Here is an 18,745-nt window from a genome sequence, read left to right on the forward strand (position 1 = left end):
CTCTGGGTGACCCGGCCATGGAAACATTGGACCAGGATCGAGAGCAAGTCCCGGCCGGCCCAGCGGGGTCCAAAGCTTCCACGGAGAGGCGTAAAGTCAGAGGACATGGGAAGTTCAGGAGAGTGGCTCCAGCTTCTCCAAGTTCAACTAACAATTGAAGTTCTCTTTTGTCTCTTGCAATTGTGTTTGTACCTGACGTTTGGGGGGGGGGTCTCAATTTCTACTGGCTGGTTGTTTCCGGGGTGCCCGTGGATGCTCCTTTGTTTATGCTCCCTGGTCCAGCTCGATTATTGGGGGTGGAGGGGTGCTCTTGCTGAGACTTATAGCACCCGAAGGGGGAGGGGGATGGGGGGGTAGAGGGGAGACACTGGTGGCCTGGCGTAGCGGCAGGATGGAGTCACTCGGTTTTCAGGCATTCTAGGAAGTGGTGGGTGGGGGGTTGAGAGCGTTGTTGGGCGTTGTTTATTGGAGTCTTGTTCCAGATACTGATATGCCAAGTTTTCCGGGATTTGTTGGAGTTTTGAGGGGCTCTGCTGGCTTTTATGAGGCCACGAATTTAGGTGGGGGTGATATTAAGATCTCCCCAATGGGGATTGTGAGCTTTACTCATTCTTTTGATGGTGATACATTTCAGTGGTTGACGGTGGGGTCTTTAAATGTGCGGGGTCTGAACTCCCCTACTAAAAGGTTGATGGTGATGAGAATTTACGAGGCTTCAGCTCCATTTCCTATTCTTACAGGAAACTCATTGCGTCAGGGGCAAAGAACCAAAGTTCAGTGTTAAATCTATACAACATGTGTATGCCTCCCACTATGTAGCTAAAAAACGTGGGGTCGACCTCTTGGTTTCTCCCAAAACTCACTTTACGCTTAAGGCCCGGAGGGTCGATATATTACGGTCAAAGGGGAGGTGTGGGGCAGGCTGTTTACCTTGGTGTGTATACATCTCTCAACAGCTGGTGCTGGGAGCCGGAGCTCGCACCACCCTGCCGGAGCAGGGTTGCCCCTACCACCTCCCCCCACATCCAGGTGAACCCCCTTCTGCCTCCACCGTAATTTGAGGGCATCTCCCCAAGGCTGCACAAGCAGGTAGAGAAAGTGCAGACAGCAAGCACTAACCTCACTCTATCCTGCAATTGCCGTGAAGCGCCCCTCCGACACTGCTTCACCCTGTCTGGAGCACCGCTACGCTTCTAGTCATCCCTGCCCACGAGGGAAAACCCATCCGAAGATGGCCGCCACCACAGCCCAAGCCGAGTGATTTCCGGCTACAAAGCCACCGCACTGCTGATTGGCCATCCACCAGTCTTAAGCCAATCAGCAGTAGCCGGTAGGCGTTGCCGGTCCGACAAAGGCCGGGAGTCTAAGGCTACTCCTGTCCGAGCCTGTCCACAGCCTGCCCACAGCCTGCCAAGCCCGCCGAGCCGTCGGCCAAGAATTTGTGTCCAAGTTGCCCGCAAAACTCGAGAAATGCAGTTACTGTCAAAATCCCTAGCCTCATCCTGAACGCTTCATTCAGACTGGCTAACCATGCAACCTTGACCGCCCGTAACATACTGAGAGCCTCTGCGCATATGCCCTCACAGCGTTGTATTAAGAAAGTCAGTGAGGTGCATACGCCCCAGTTAATGTGTACTCCGTATGCCCATTATCCTTTGATGGCACAAGGCTGTCCAGGGCCACACTCCCACTGACCTATTACAGCTGCACCACTCAATCATATCGTGGCGCTAATCACAGGAGCTCATAGCCGAGACTGATACAAGATAACTGCACCCCACCCTCTTCCAGGTCTACCCCCTGTGGGTGCCCTGCAGCACACTATGTTCTCCCAGTGTGCTTATAACACTAAGGCAACACCATCCGGTTCCAGCTGTCCCCAGAGACAATTCTGACACTGCCAAGGTACTATCTGCCCGGCTTAGCCATTTCCTCTGAGATATGCTGACCCAGTGAGTACTTTAATATTAAATGTATGCTCTTTAATGTTACCTTACATATCCGCAACTGAAGGTATAATCCATTACGGCTCCTATGCTGTACTGCTGTATCTCACAGCTCCTAACCTCTCCTCATAGCACCGACCCCTCAGAGTCTCACCTACAACTATGTTTTGCTAGTTACCCAACCTATGGTCATCGTAAACAAAGCTCTCTACCTAGAGACCTAACCCTGCCCTTACATGTCATATTTTAATGCACCCTCGCGTAACCAGCAGAGAAAGGATAGATTGTATTAACAGCATACATTGCATCCCTCTCCTAGGTAAACCCTGTTGCCAAACCGTTCCTACATGTTGATATTTCTAGCATATATTGTGTTTCGTATTTAGGCGACTCTTGCTACCAAATTGCTCCTACATGCTGATATTTCTAGCATATATTGTGCTTTGTATTTGTTGCCAACGGTTCCCACCGACTACTAATGTGGTATTCTAGATAGGTTTACCTTTATATAACTATGTATCTACCCAGCTATTTACACAGTCCTACTGAGGACTATCCTACACTCACTCATCATAATAGATGCTAACCTACCTAACACCCTGCCTCCTTTGACGTCTGTAATACATCTGAACTGTAACTTTCCTGGCCAATATTTACATCCTAGCCATGGGCCCCCTGAGACAGCCACCTCTGTATCACTCCCATGTGATACACTTAGTAGAAATCTTAGACTCCGTGCCAGACTAACTAAACTGCATTAACCTCTCTGCAAGTCTCTTCCCCCTACCAACATCAAAACAAACTTCCAGCAGGTCTGTAAACCTAGTTATACTAGACTACCTTTACAACCCAATTCCAAATATTTGCCCGTTCAGAATAACAAGCCTAAAACACCCAATACATCCACTACTCTATCCCTCCAAGCCACAGAGGTCACCAAGACCCCAACTATCGTTGGAGCACTCCTTAACGTGAGATCGCTTGTCGCCCATGCCCTAGACATTGCCGACCTAATCACAGAAGGCAACCTCGACTTTCTCGCAATCACGGAGACTTGGCTACACAATGCAGCAGGACCCTCGCTCATGCTAGCCATATCGGATGTCTACACGATAGTCAGACACGACCGAGAAGGTGCAAGAGGTGGCAGCATCGCCATAATCTCTAAAACAAACCTCTCACTCAGACTAGTACCTACCCAATCGATTCAATCCTGCAAGACCCTATCTGCCAAACTCCAGATAAATAATAATCACTCACTTTTATATAGACCCCCATGCCCCTTAGGAACCTTTGAAGAGGATCTCCATAACCTACTCACTAATAACCTCAAACCTTGTTCTCAACTAATCCTCTTTGGGGACTTTAACTTAGGTTTCCATGACACCACGGATACTAATGCTACAGTGGTAGCCAATACTATTCACGCACTAGGCCTAACTCAGAGTTGACAAGCCTACGCACCAGAAGGGAAGAACGTTAGATTGGATAGCTGACTAACTGTTAAGCCACTATTTCGTCCATAATGCCCTTACCCTGGACAGACCATTCTTTGGTGTCCTTTAACCTAGCTACTTCCAGACCTAACCCTACGGCCCTTCCACTAGCGCCACCATGCTTAACGAGAAAGAAAAAATGTATTACTGCAGAGAAAGTGATCCCAGCTATATAACCGACCCTCAACGCACTATCAGCAAATCTAAACCCCAGCACTCTAGTGCAAGAATTTAATAATATCATGCTCTCTACTCTAGATAAACTGGCACCTCTCAAACTTGGATCAAGCAAACCGAAAGCTCATCTAAACAAATGGTTTACTCCACAGCTAAGAGACTTAGGCATCCTGAAAAGAAAGCGAAACCACCTGGAGGCTCTGCCCTTCAGTCAATAACAAAGCTAAATTATCTTCTCTCTCCTCACTCTACAAAAAAGAGGTTTGGCAGGCAAAACGTAACTCGTATGATGATCGTATAGCCAAATCCAATTCCAGCATGAAAGAGCTTTATTCCATTCTAAAGGAACTTGAGTCTCCCATCGCCATCCCCGACACCTGTACCAAGGACAAACCTTGGTGCACAGATATCCAGCAAGCCCTAGCAAATAAAATGATCACACTCCAAAATAAAATCCAGCAAAAAAAAGAAGTACTCAAAATTCAGGATTCGCCTAAAATGCCCCATACCAATAATTTATTGGCGCACAATAATACCTTCCACTTCTCCAAAATGACCACCTTGGAAGTAGAAAAAATTATCCTGTCGCTTAAACCATCTAATTGTAGAGGCGACATCTGCCCAGCACAATAAAAGACGCTGCCAGAGAATTATCTCCCTTTATCACTAAATTGATTAACGCCTCCTTTGCCTCAGGCACCATCCCAGCCAACCTTAAACAGTCCTGGGTACTCCCCCTCCTTAAAAAGCAAACATTAGACCCCCTCATCCCCACTAATTACCGTCCTATCACTACGGTACCGTTTCTTCTCAAGATTCTGGGCAAAGCTGCATACAACCAAATTCAAAATCATCTAGAACTACACAACCTCCTAGGAGAGAGACAATCGGGCTTCCGTCCCCTACATGGAACAGAAACTGCCCTCATTGACTTGAAATTCCAAATTGACGAGCTGAGAGACAAACGGTACTCTTGCTACTCCTGGATCTCTCAGCTGCCTTTGATTTGGTGGATCATAAAGTCCTCTGTAGTCACCTGGATTCTGCTGCCCATTTCTCCCCAGAAGCCATTAGATGGATCGAGTCATTCCTGAGTGAAAGAACGATGAGACTTCTCCCCCTCAGCAGCGGCAGATCCCACCCCCATTTCATGCGGTGTCCCTCAGGGCTCTTGTGTCTCCCCAACTCTATACAATATCTTCATCAAGCGCTTGTTTGATGATTTGGACCATCTCGGTATCACCTACACTAATTATGCAGATGATACACAGATCCTCCTCCTGCTTTCTGGGGATCATGCGAAAGACACGGAATTGGTGAACAAGGTATATCATCTTATCCAGGCATGGATGGCCACTCATGGCCTCTGTCTGAACGATAAGAAGTTGATTATCCTGGGCACCCAAGCCAATATCAAAAAGATAGACCAGGAATTCTCCTCATTCAACATAGATGGGCACATCATCCAAGTGTCCAAGGATGTAAAAACCCTGGGATTCTATCTTGATTCTACCCTATCACTTGATAAACAGCTAAAATCCCTTGCCTCCCCCACGGCTTACACGTGCAAACTGATAAGAGCCGGTAAACCATTCCTCTCCAATAAGAGTTGCTTAATACTGGCTAGAGCCTTAATACTCTCTAGAATTGATTACTGCAACGCTCTATATTCTGGAGCTAATAAAACAATAATTCAAAAACTACAAATACTACAAAATAATGCCCCGAGAGCAGCACTAGGCATAAACAAAAGATCCCATATCTCCTCCGCCAGACGCCATCACAATTGGTTGACCACGGAGAACAAAATAAAACTCAAGATGTTATCCCTGACCCACAACGCCCTTAATAACTCCGCCCCTAGATACCTGATTGACAAATTCCACAGGAGAACATCTCTCAGACTGACCAGAGCTGTCAATTCTAATTGTTTGACAATACCGAACTTTAGACTCACTACGATCGGAGGAAATAGCTTCCCGGTAAAGGCTGCTAAAACCTGGAACTCACTACCACAAGACTTGAGAGTGGACTTGCCCTACCTTCGTTTCAGAAAAAATCTCATTCAACTCCTCACCTCGACTGACCTTAGTTGACCTGTGTCACCTACCTCCTACTGGAATTACTCGCACTAAATCTTTACTCTATACATCTGCAACTCTTATTGACCTTACTTGAACTTTGTATATTTTGTAATTATTTGTGTTTTAGAGACCTTATTGTATTTTCTACTATACGTTATGCTATGATGTAACCTTGTAAGTTTTGCATTTTCTTGCCACTGCGCCCTGCTACCCTTGGGTCTGACGAGCATAAAAAGTGAATAAAACAAAAACAATATGCTCTGAACGAGGCAAAGATATCTTTTGGGAGAGGATGAAGGGGAAAATCATGGCGTTCACAGAGGGCATTCTATTGGTGGAAGGGGACTTTAATATGGTCCTTTGTCCTGAAAGGGACAGGAAGTCGCCCATAGCCTACCCTGACTGGTGATTTCAGAATAAACTGGCAACAGCCTTCCAAGGCGTTAATGGGGAATCAGGTCTATGGGATACAGGCGCTGCAGAGCAGGGTCGGGACCTGTATTTTACTCATTATTCTAAACCGCATGCAACGTTCTCCCGGATTGAGTATATTCTGATAGATTCTTCATTGAAGGACGAGGTCACAGAATCTGGGGTAGAAGTCATACCGTGGTCGGATCATGATATGGTCAAGATCAAACTACGTATCCCCCCCCCCCCCCCTCCTCCTGCTGGGACCCAATGACGGTGTAATGACTTCCTGTTGCAGGATAAGGAAGTGCGACAAACGGTTTTAGCCACTATCACAGATTATTTCTCCAATAATGAGAATGGGGAGGTGGGTGTCATGGGAATTTGGGACACGTTCAAGGCCACCATTAGGGACACCCTCATTGAGGTGGGTTCGAGAAAGAAGAGGGAAAGGGACCGGGAGAAGAAACATCTGAGAGAGCTATTCAACCTGGGGGGAAATTGAAGATGCAGATGTTTACAGGTAGGTGGGAGGAACTACAACAGCTGCGATCCAGACTTGCAGCTCTGCTTGTTGGGCGGACAGAAAGGATGCTATCCTTTTTGAAACAGAAATATATGGAGAAGGGGAAAAAGCAGATACGATACTGGCTTGGAGGCTTCAGGAACTTCGGAACAGTAGGAGAGTTAATTCAATTTGCACCCCCGAGATGGCTTTAAGGGACGGAGCGATAGCTGAGCGATTTAGGTTACATTATGAGCGCCTATACTCTTGGGAGTACACAAGGGATGGTGCTGATGTTCATCACTTCCTGGAGTCCCGGCCCATTCCCGCCTTCCTCCTGATCAAGCTGACCCACTTGAACAACTTTTGAACAACTTATCACTCCCCAAGAGATAATTGATAGCATTTCCTCCCTGAAGAGTGGAACCTCACCTGGAGATGATGGTTTTACAGTTTAGTTTCTATAAAAAAAAAAAAAAAAAAACATACCGCTCCACGCTGGACCCATTCATGCCTAAAATGTTTAATTCTGCTGTGGAACTGGACACCCTCCCATACACCATGATGTCCGCCCTCGTAGTGGTTCTCCCCAAGGAGGGGAAGAACCCTCCCAATGCCAGTCGTATCGCCCTATCTCCCCCTTAACATGGATGTTAAGATCCTAGCTAAACCTTTGGCGAATAGATTGGCAAAACACCTTCCGTCCCTGGTGCATGGGGACCAGTTTGGCTTCATCCCTGGTCGTCATGGATCAGATAATGTGCGGAAGACCCTGGATCTCATGCACAAGGTTTCCAGGAAAGATGTGGAGGGCTATCTTCTCTTGCTGGATTCAGAAAAGGCCTTTGACCATGTCAAAGGGCCTTATATGGGTAAGGTAATCCGAAAAATGGGTTTGGGTGATAATTTTTGCTGATGGGTTTCAGAATTGTACAACGGTCTTTTGGCGTGGGTGCTGGTCAATGGTTGCACCTCATCACCTTTGGCTCTTTCCAAAAGGCACCCGTCAGCGGTGCCCCTGGTCTCCTCTCTTATACACCCTGGCGATGGAGCCCCTGGCCATCGCGGCCAGAGTTGAACGGGAGATCACTGGGGTTAGGTGCCGAGACGGACTTCAAACTTTGTTTGCGGATGATATCTTGGCCTATTTTACTAACCTCCAGGTCTCCCTTCCCCGGTTGTTGGACCTCATAGGCCTCTGTGGCTCCTTTTTGGGGCTTAAGGTGAATGCTTTCAAATCTTGGATAATGCCGATAGGTACCAGGGATGGTGATAGTCGAGGGAGAACCAAGATCCAGGGCATGAGAATAGAATGGGGTGCTACTCTGTATTTGGGCATCATTATCCCCAGTGCGGTAACAATTCTTTCAAGTTAATTTCCCCCTGATCTTGGCAAAGATCAGTAGGGACCTTACACGCTGGGCTCCTCTCACCCTCTCATGGTTTGAGCGTATGGTCACGGTGAAAATTAATATGTTGTCGTGTCTTCACTATCTTTTCACAGCTCTCCCAGTGGTGATTCCAGAGGCTTTTTTGAGGTACTGCAATCCCGTGTCCACCAATTCATCTGGAATGGTAAAAAAGAGCCAAGTTTGCGACTTTAACCTTACCAAAGCCATATGGAGGCTTCGGCCTTCCTGACTTTAGGCTATACCTTAAGGCAGCCCAACTTCGTGTGATGTTAGAGCACATGAGGGATGATTTGGGGACGTATTGGACCTATATTGAGGACACTCTCTCACCCGAAGAAAATCAGGGATCTGTTGTGGGCTCCTCCCAAATCCCTTCCTTCTCACCTCAAATGGCATCCTACTCTTGCTCCTTTATGGGGATCCTGTAAACCGGACAAGGTTAACAAACAGCTCGCCTCCTGGCCATCCCACCTATTGTCTCTTTGGGGTCTCCCTTTCAATCTGGGGTCCAGGGGCTTCCGCGACACCCAGGCGTGGTCGGCTAGGGGCTTAGAGAGGGAAACCCAACTCTTCTTTTTTTTAATTGAATATGGTCAATTGTCCAAAGCGTTGGGTGATAACTCTCCCTCAGTCTTTGAATATCTACGCCTGAAGTGAATACTTACCCACTCTCGGTGGGTCTCTACTTTGAACCGTCCCCTCTCCCCCTTTGACATTTTTTTTAGTTGAATCCCTGACCAGGAAGGGCTCCCTTTCGAAGATCTATAATTCATTGGTTATGGCGGATTTGGAAGGTAGACAGCCTTTTAAGCAAATATGGGAAGGGAGGCTGTGCATGGCTATGGAGGACCCAAAATGGAGGACTATTTTCAAAACAATTTTCTCATGGGCGTTGTACACCTCGGCCATGCAATATGGCTTTCAGGTACTCCACTCTTGGCACCGCCCCCCGGTTACTCTGTCCAAAATGTTCAAAAATGTATCCCTGTTGTGCCCCAGAATGTGCTCGCAGCGAGGCACTTGGTATCATATGTGGTGGTAATGCCCTGTGATTTAGGTGTACTGGGCCAAACTACTTAGCTGGATCAAGGATATAGCGGGCACCTGTCCGTCCCTACTCCCTCTGGAGGTCCTCTTGGGAACGCCCATGCCGGGCGCCGAGATGAATGGCTACCCGAAAGTTGTAGGGGCGATGTTGAGAGCAGTGAGAATGGCACTTGCTCAAAAATGGAAAAGCCCTGTCGCCCCTTCCAAAGCAGAATGGCTTAATAAGTTAAGTGCTATCTTTATCTATGAGAAACTTTCGGCCATAACTAAATGGTACCATGTCTTCCTTTGTGCAGGAATGGATGGTTGTCCTTATGAATGAGGAATGTGACTCCATGAGACTGTGAATCCTAGATGCTAGCGGTTCCGCTGGGATACTTTCTGTACCGCCTCTTGTTAGCCTCCATTTGACTGAACGATTTTAAGAGGGTTTAACCTCACTTTGTCAACCTCCCTGAATGGTTTTAGCTTGGACTTTATCGTTCTTCCCACAGCTTCTGTAACCAGCAATCTTCCAGAACTTGGAATGTTTTTGTAGGGTGGGGGAGGGGGTGTTGGAGGTGGGGAGGATTACAGTTTAAAAAAAAAAAAAAATTTTCTCTGTTGAGGTCCTAGTGCCAGGGATCACCTGGCCACCTGTTTGTATGTTCAAGATGTTAATAAAAACATCAAGTTAAAAAAATACAATAAAAAAATGACTTCTGAGAACCGTGGCAAAGACTTTTCCGTTTAACTACCAGAACCGTTTTTTTACTTATACAAGACTCTAGCCCATTGACTTTGGCCTACCTATTGCATTGGAACAACTCCTCTGGTGAACGCAAACTATTTGCACTGTTGAAGAATAATTCTACTACTCGTTTTATCAACTTATGCCTTTTTGCTCCTACTTCAGATGATCTGAATGCCATTTTGCTCCTCCTTCACAGTAGTTTAAATGCCTCAGAATCGGGTAGTGTGAAGCAGATTAACAAGCATCAGAACAGTGTTTTACCAAGAAACCTTGAGCATAAGAGTCTATTTGAATACTTTGATTGTAGACCTCTGTGTAACAGAATTGCAGCTCACATTCCATCTTGAGGTGAGCCTGGCTGCTCAGCTCGCTGCCAAAAACTGTGTGTTAGACTTATACCAAAGGTAGGTTTTGCTTACACCTGTAGTCATAGTTGTGTGTAGTGGTCCACACTCCAAATTTAAAAAGAACACACAAAAGAAATCACATTAAAATTACAAGAGATTAAAAAAAAGTCCTAACGTCCTGTAAAAGAGCTGGGGGTCTCTAAGGTAGAAGGGAATTAGCCCATTTCTGAGAATTCTCCCTAACATCCAGCTTCTCCCGCAGCTTTTTGGAGTTAGCCAACTTCCTCTTTAAGGAGGAGCTGGAGCGATTGCTTGAGCTGGAGGCAGATGGTGATGTTCATCACGACTCGCTTGTGCGGCAACCCTGACGGAATGGACATGTGCTGCTTGGCCTTACCCCCACCCCCCCCCCCCCCCAAGGATGGAGCGCCCTCAAAGCACTAAGAAGCCCCCTTCTTGGACCGGCCAGTCCTGGGTCAGGTATGCCCCTGCTTGCCGCACAGGTTAGAGGCCTTGGTGTTGAGCCACGCTGGTAATCTGCTGTGCTGATCCTTCACGGTTCATTTGGTGAATCCCAGGCAAATTTCACAATCTGCCTCCTTGTGATCCAAATGTAGACAGAGGCACTGGGCGTGTTTGTCCTCCACAAACACACTCCTCAATCCGCAGCTGGAGCAGAGCTTGAAGAGAGAACCTCTGTCCTCCTCCCCCGACATGGTCCGGCGTAGGCCCGATGGACTTCTGGAATCTTGATGAAAACTCAATGGTTCTTGCCCTTGAGGGGAAAAGAAAGACGCTGACAAACTGATCCCTGCTTGCCGGCCAAAAGAACGAATGAGCACACAGGCTCCATTTGACAAAAATTTGACATTTTTACTGAAAAAGCTCAAAAACGCAGAAAAGCTCTTGGGGCAAAACACAAGGACTCCCAACACTTGAACGTGCAGTAAAAATCTGAAGATGGCTGCCAGGGGAGATGCTTAGGGAGAGGGCAGTCATTGGCTGGGTGCAGTATGACCCAGAGCTCAGGGATTGGTTTATAGGAGAAAGACAGTTTGTAAGTGAAAGTGAAACTGTTTTTTCTTATACCGAGGATGTGAATCCATGCCAGAGCCCATGCTGGAGAATAAAGGCTACAAGATGTGAGCTCTGCAACTTGCGACCGTCCACTATGGTGGAAAAACACAATCTGAGTGACTTCGATGCGTGAAGTACCATGGGTACAACGGACGTCACACTAGGGATAGTATTACAGACACGCCCAGTCAACGTCCCTTTTCGACTTTCAGAAATATATATACTGTACTACCTGCACAAGTTAACCAACAGGTGGTCGAACTAAGCGTGGTCATTGAAACCACAGATCACCCATGCAAAATATATCCCAATGCTTCAATCCAAAGGATTGGAGACTATTACTCTGATGAGGTGTAACATGTCATGTGGTTGTGTGCATCCCATGTGCAGTCTTGGTTTGATAATTCTATGTATAAAATAGCTCTGCCCTAGGAGAAAAAAAATTGTCTGGAGCAGAAATCATACTTGAGCTAATTTGCATACCCACAACACATTGCTCAATGGCTCTAAACCGGTAGTGCACTTCCAAGGATGGGTACGGTGTAGCTTGTTGAATTACATGACCTATACTACGGACAGTTACAACAATGAAAAGAGAACCCTATGCATGGAGATGACACAGCAGCGGACAAAGTTGTATATTGGCCTAAACAAGACGGACTGTAGCATACCCATAACTAGTGTACGTCTTCCAAACACAGTTGTCTGCTGAAAAAATCTGGCTCTGCTGGAGAAGATTTTCTGAGTGGGGCAGAGGGACAGAGAAACATACCAGTGAGGGCTCAGCCAACTCAGATCAGAGTTATCTCAGAATACCGTTGCATGCAGTGTCTATGCATCTAGGGTTCAAAGTTCAACCAATTGCTTATCCTCGATTACCCAGAAACCCCTACAATTAATTGTTGGTCCGCTTCTTACCCTAAACATTTAGGTGCAACAAATGCATAGAAGCTTTCCAACAACACTGGCTGTTACTGTCCGTCAAGACTACCCTGAGAGCTCAGCCTTCAATGCTGGGCCCAGAGACCATGATGCTAAGGAGCCCAGTTTTGCAGATATTGCAAACCGAATGTTTCTTCCTAACAGAAGGTTTGGGGAATATACTTGCAACACTTAAGAGCAGACTATGTGGAACTAATATGCAAGGTTGAGCAATTTTAGCAATGCTATTAATACTTCAGAACTGTAAAATGTGACATAAGGAAATCTTACCGGATAATGAAGTGGTTGGCGTGATAGATGCCACAGGGATGGGAGGCATAGAAGCACTGGAGAATGAGGCGTAGTTTCCACCACTAGCTATAGGTCCTCCACCATTGCCTCCAGAAGCACAACTGCTGATTACTATACCCCCGCTGCTGATGCTGTTACTGGTGCTGCCTCCGCCACTTCCACTGCCTCCAGTATTGCCACCACTGCTGATACTGACACTGACGCTTGTGACAGGAGGCGCTGTTGAGGTCACGGGTGAACTCTTCTCTGCCACATTGGGTGAATTCTCCCAAGCTTTCCGAGCAGATTCCATCTGAAAAAATGAAACTGGTTTTTCTTTTGGGCACACTTCAAAATCCTAACAAGACTACTATTATTATGAAATCATACAATCAAGGAATGCTACAAAACGGTCCCTCGTATTTTGGGCCAAACATATTGAAGGAAAAAAGAAAAGCAATGTGTTAGGATGGTTTGCCCACAAACCTCTGGTGAGGGGTGTAGAAATGCTTAGCCTAAGTGGAAAAGAGGGTGTCCAACACAGGTGAGAGACCAGATTGTTGCAAAGTACAATTAGCCCCATTCACCAACACACTACTTCAGGCATAATATTGTAAAACATACCTACATTTATTAGTCTTGCATTATGATGAAAACACTGACAAAGTAGTACATGTTCGGGAGATTCAGCATGTTTATACTTCATCCCCTCTCCTAGTGAGACAGCAACCCCCTAACCTCCCACACTTTTTGCTGGACCTTTTTCTGAAATCCTGAATGAGTGGAGCCTTTTTCCCCTCATTCATTCTATGGGAATTGTCTTTTGGAACTCTATTCTTTGTATTTGTACCTGTCATATGGAGTCTATTTTCCTCCATATCTCAAAAGCATCTGTATTTTACTATTGCAGCACACAGCTCATGAGGGGCAATACTGCTGGGGACACTTAGGATTCTCCATTGAGATTAATTTCTTTATCGTTGAGTAAATACAGCTCTTAAGGATAGAGAGATAGTTAGTATCTCCCAAAAATGTCAGTCTGAGAGATTGGCGCACACACCACCTTATGTGGCATGTTAAAGGGATAACTTGGTACCCCCATCTCTCTGCTCCTGTGACTTATGTCACAGACAAATGCCTAGTTATGGCTGGTGGCAGTGGACGTGTCCTACCAACTATTGTGTGATTTCTTTACCGCAGGCTATGCCCACAGCCCTGGTAGTGCACAATAGGGGCACCCAAGTATCAACTTGGGGCCATGCTTCTTTTTTTCACCATTACTAGCATGGCTGTTAGCCCTTCTTCTACCATTCTTGGAAGGGGAGGCCTGTGTGTGTGTGTTTTGCCTTTGGCGGGAACCCTTAGGTATCCTCACCTAGGCTCCAGAGTGTCTGGGCAGGCCGGAAGTGGAAGCAGAGTTTTTCACTTCCCTGTCCTTTGTCTGCCAGAGTGCTTGAATGGGACCAGCTGCCACTGGGGTCTGGCTGCCCTGATTGGACAGCCAAATGCCCCATTCTGTAAACTGCTGAGGAAGATGGCGGAGGCCTGGGTGCTGGAGCTGTGTAACAGGTGAGGCTCCTGGAGTCAAAAAGCCTGGAAGGTGAAGTAGCCAAAGAAGACTATCAGAGATGCCTGCAGACCCTTTGCAACATTGCTGTCCTGACCCTGTTTTCTGTGCGACAGAATAACTCAAAAGAGGACTGCGCCTTCCCTTTGACTGGTGGGAACAAACATTCCCAAGACAATCTTTGATTTGAGCCATCTCTCGAGGTCCTGTGAGTTTCCAGAGCTGTGGAACGCCAATACCAGGAGACCCACTGCCCATTTCGAGTGCATTGTCGTGGAAAGGCCGAATCCGTCCAAGTCTTTGCCGAGCCCTCAAGGACACTCCAGAGACCCGATCCAACTCGATCAGATACCCTCAGAGTGTGGGACTGCAGGAACCAAAGAAGTTTGACCAGGCAATTGGTTGGTGCTGCACAAAAGGCGACAAAACAGCAGAGTGACCAGAGAAGTTGCTGAAAGCTGCGACAGCGGTCCACCCTCAAGACTGCTGCTGAGAGATGCTGAATATTGCCTGCCCTTTCAGTCAGACCAAGGAACCCACAGGTCAGGTCCAGAGCTATATCATCCCAGAGCATCCACCACACACGTTTACTTCAAACCTGAGCTACTGTGGGGGGGGAAAAAGGTATGGTTTACCTTATTCCAGAAAGTCACTCCAGAGCATTCAAGTCCAGATAGAGGTGTCCAGGGAAACCCCCTCTCAAGCCGCTGCTTATGTCCCTTTAGCAAATCCTTTAACACGGTCTCCAACATTGGTTAAGTCTTCTTGTATATTCCTTCCGAGAGATAGAAAGTATCCACAGGAACCTTTAACTTCTGCTGCTTTTCAAGACTAAGCCTCTCCGAATTGCATTTTAGCTAGGTTTCCGTTTTGGACTTTAAAAGCCTTGCTGTGCAGGGAAACTGCCTCTAGAAACTGAAGCTCTGCTATGATAATACTAACCAACTATTTTCTTTCCCAAAAGTCACTATCTTATACATGTATGCTGACTAAACGACTTCGTAAAGTCCCACTTGGACGTAAGACTTTTGTAAGCTATCCCAGTGGTTTGTAGATCCCGCCAACTCTTAGTATCAGTCTGTATTAGGACAGTTTTTCTGAAGTCCAATTAAGGACTTAGTAAAACCGTTCAACTGAGGCAGTACAAGACTCCCCTCTTACTATAAGGCTGTACCAACTAAGTTCAGGGTAGCGTAGACAGAGGAGCCAGGCTCACCTTAGGAGGGAGAGAGGGCTGTAGAATTAGTACAAATTACATTTTAATACAAAGAAACATTGAAACACTACGTATTGTAAACATACATGGTTTATTTAAAAACAAGTAGGATCAGATGAATCTTGGGTGAAATAAGTACGATCACAGATCATATAAACACATTATGGAAAAACTAAACACTATGCTTGAAGGTAAACCGACCAAAGCATGTAACCTAATTTTGAACAGCCAACAGTGTTCTAGGGAAGTCAAAGCAAATCAAACCAGTTACTTATTAGATTACTTTCATACAAGGGCAGTAGACCCTAGCAGTGGTACCGTGACGTTCAGCAATTTATTACTTAGTAAAACAACTGGACAACATACTTTTTGTGAATAGTGGAACACTTATTCTACTTACAATAAAAACCTATAACTTCTTTTGTGATAACCCACTAAGGGAGTTGGACCTTAGGGTGTAATATTCAATGACAGTTGTTTTTCAGTTCACAGACCAAGCGAAATAATAACAAACTTATTTTGGATAACACAGTTCTACTCAAGGAAAGTAAAACCTACACACTTATTACAGGAGCTATCGGCAACTTAAAGGCAGGTATAAACCTAAGACTATTTTTGTGTGTCTAAAACAGACCAGGGAAAGCAAAACCCTATGTTACTCTTTATGAATAACTCAAGGTTATTCTAGGTAGGTAAAACCTATGGCAGACTTATTCTGGACATGCTAACAGCAAGTCAGGGGAAACAAGACCCAGTTGGACACAATCATACATTTATCCTAACTGGAATAGTGAAGTGAAACCAACAGCATTACTTTCGCGAAGAGGCACAACCAGATCCCAGGGGAGTAATATACCCTTACATCTACTTTCTGTTAAAATGGAAAAACATTTCTCAGATAAGTAATAACTTTTATAACTGTTTACTCGCAGAGTTTCTTTTACCAACAGACCTCTTTTGCAGGTAAGTAACTTTAAAACACGATATTCTCTTTTCTAGGCAAGAGGCCCAATCCTTAGAAGGCTTTACCTTATTCTTGGAGCATGAGTGTTCTCAGTGGCAGAAGGGGGGGGGGTCACTAGGGTCTAGTGTCCAACAGGCAGGTCAGGATAGGTTAAGTAGCAAAAGTCACAGTTCCTAAGGAAGACTGTCAGAAATGTGTCAATTCCGCTCTACCTTAGAGCCCCCGTCACTTTTGCTGGACTCTAGCACTTTTTTATTTTTAACCTGGAGTGAGAGACCTTTGACAAACTCCATAGGCATCTTTTTACATTGTGACACATAGCAACTTTAGTGCAGTGCCACAAGGATGTCTTTCAGATTTCCCAAAGGTTTAAAAACCTTAAAAACCTTCACTTGGATAAACTGTTTCCAAGAACAGTGAAGTGAAATTGACTTTACTTACATTTGTAACTTTCTAGACCTAGCACACAGTAGGGTGCCGGAGGGGTTACTTAGTATCCCCTTTGTCTAGTGTCTCATGTAATAATTTTATGTTACCCTTTCTACAATTAATGGCTGATGGTAGTGGTTTACTTTTAACTATCATTGAGAGTTTTTACCACTGGCTGTTTTCGCAGCTGTAGTAAAGCACCCAGTCTTCTTTTTTTTCACCATTTCTTGTTGGAAAGGTCCTTCTTGAGATTTACTCTGCGCGCCAAACTAGGTTTGGTCCCTTTGTTCATTTTGTCTTTGGCGGGATTCATGAGTGAAGGCCGCCTCTGGCTCCAGTATGTCTGGCAGGAGGTGAGGGAGGTGCCCGAAACTACCTGTGCTTAATCCCCTTGGCTACAGGAATGCACCCAAAGGTGATTGGCCGGCTGACTGTCCAGCAAGAACAGCCACCCTGCTGTGTGATTGACAGCTAAGCTGGAATGAATAGGAGAAACCTGCATAAAAAGGCAAGGCTTTTTGGCTTGGAAGGCACAGTCTACCATTGGACGAAGAAATCAGAAGAAGAACTTGGAAGAGATGCCTGCTGCAACTCCTGGACCGTTGGTTTGCCTGGTGAAGCCCTGCTGCTATGCTGAAGCTCTGAATTCGCCTCGACTAGAAAAGCCCAGCAAGGACGACTTCTCCCCTTAAGTTGGTGGGACCAATCAATTCCAAAGTGAACTCGTTTGGACATCCTCTACAATCTGGCTAAACCTCTGGTGCTGCTGGAACCGAAGTGCCAGGGAAAGGAACACCAAATCGAGTGGATCGCTTTTAAGTCAGACGAAAGCGCTAGGAAGATCCTACTTGTTATCAGTTGAGACTTGTCTTCGTTGCTTCAGTAGAGTTGATTGCATCTTCTACAACTCACACGCCTCCCAGCTTGTGGTGCTACCTGATTCTTCTTTTTCTACAAAGACTTCTAAAACATTGTGCAAGACTTTAACTTACCTGCAAGAAGTGCTTCAGCTCACCTAGACTTTTGCCCAATCGACATTGGCCCTAACTGGCTCTTCTCTCCCCGGATTGTGTTTTTTTACCTTCCTTCCAGGAAAGGCTTAACTTACTTTGCATTGGGGGGGGGGTGGCCTTCAAAAGTACTTACCCGCTTCAGAATATTTAGCTATCGCTGGTCTTATTCTGAAACCTCTTTTCTTTGACACCAACTTCAGTATTGCTCTAAATGTACCAGTTATATATTAAAGTCCGGTGTCCTAGCTATTTAAGTCACCTGAGGGTGTAGGAAGTGTCTGTGTGCCATCCCAAATGGGGACTGGCTGATTTAGAGAAATTGAATTTGTATTTTGAAATGTATTTGTGTGTTACTATTATATTGCCCCTTCTAAAGAAGGCTTACTCAAACTGACTTAACTAAATTAATTGTTTAACCAAGAAACCTTGTGTGTGTTTATTTGGATACTTGTCACTGTGGATCTCTGTGCAACTCCCCTACTGCTCACAGTGACCCCTCTTGAGATAATACTGCCTGGTCTGCCACACTACCAACCTGTGTAGCACAGACTTATACCAAAGGTTGGGTTCCTATTGCCAGGAGGTCAGGGTTGTTGTAGTGCACCCAAAGGGTACTGCATATAATCTTTGCCTAACAAAGACTATTAGAACAAGTAAGCACTTTACTTTCGAGTTAGTTGAGGGTCCAGGGCCTTCAGAGAAGACACCCTAGGAGGATTCCAGCAGGGGCCTGGGTGCACTGTACGAGAGGACTCTCAATCACAGGAAACACCACGAAACTATACAGGAATCACAAGAGACTTAAGTAAATACTGAAGCCTGAACAGTACCTCAGCACAGAAGATTTTACAGCAGGACTACTTCTTCAGGATCTGCAGCCAAAAACCCAGTTGTTGAATTCCTTCATCAAGAAGACAGGACACTGGAAGGACATTTTGCAGCAAGGATCACTGGGAAGGCTGGAGGCAAGGTTTTCCTCACGGATGGATGCAGCTTTGTGGGTTTGGCAGCTTTCTCAGAAGCACAGAATGAGGCGCAAGATTGTATTTAGTAACCCTGTGGGAGACTACACCAGCCTTGTCCTCTTGGCAATAGGTAACCCAACCTTT

At 45.9% G+C, this 18,745-nt stretch overlaps 1 protein-coding gene across 7 annotated transcripts in view; it reads right to left on the bottom strand.

Moving 5' to 3' along the window:
- PRRC2C (proline rich coiled-coil 2C) overlaps window positions 1-18,745 on the bottom strand; it is a 1,565,218-nt gene that overhangs the window by 513,490 nt on the left and 1,032,983 nt on the right. For all 7 annotated transcript variants that reach the window (XM_069641251.1, XM_069641250.1, XM_069641252.1 and 4 more), the window contains exon 24: window positions 12,448-12,760. In XM_069641251.1, coding sequence (XP_069497352.1) covers window positions 12,448-12,760 — 313 coding nt within the window. The remainder of the gene's footprint in view (window positions 1-12,447; window positions 12,761-18,745) is intronic.

This window comes from Ambystoma mexicanum, chromosome 1q (assembly GCF_040938575.1).
Source record: "Ambystoma mexicanum isolate Mex_15411 chromosome 1q, UKY_AmexF1_1, whole genome shotgun sequence".
In the NCBI taxonomy this organism is placed as follows: Eukaryota; Metazoa; Chordata; class Amphibia; order Caudata; family Ambystomatidae; genus Ambystoma; species Ambystoma mexicanum.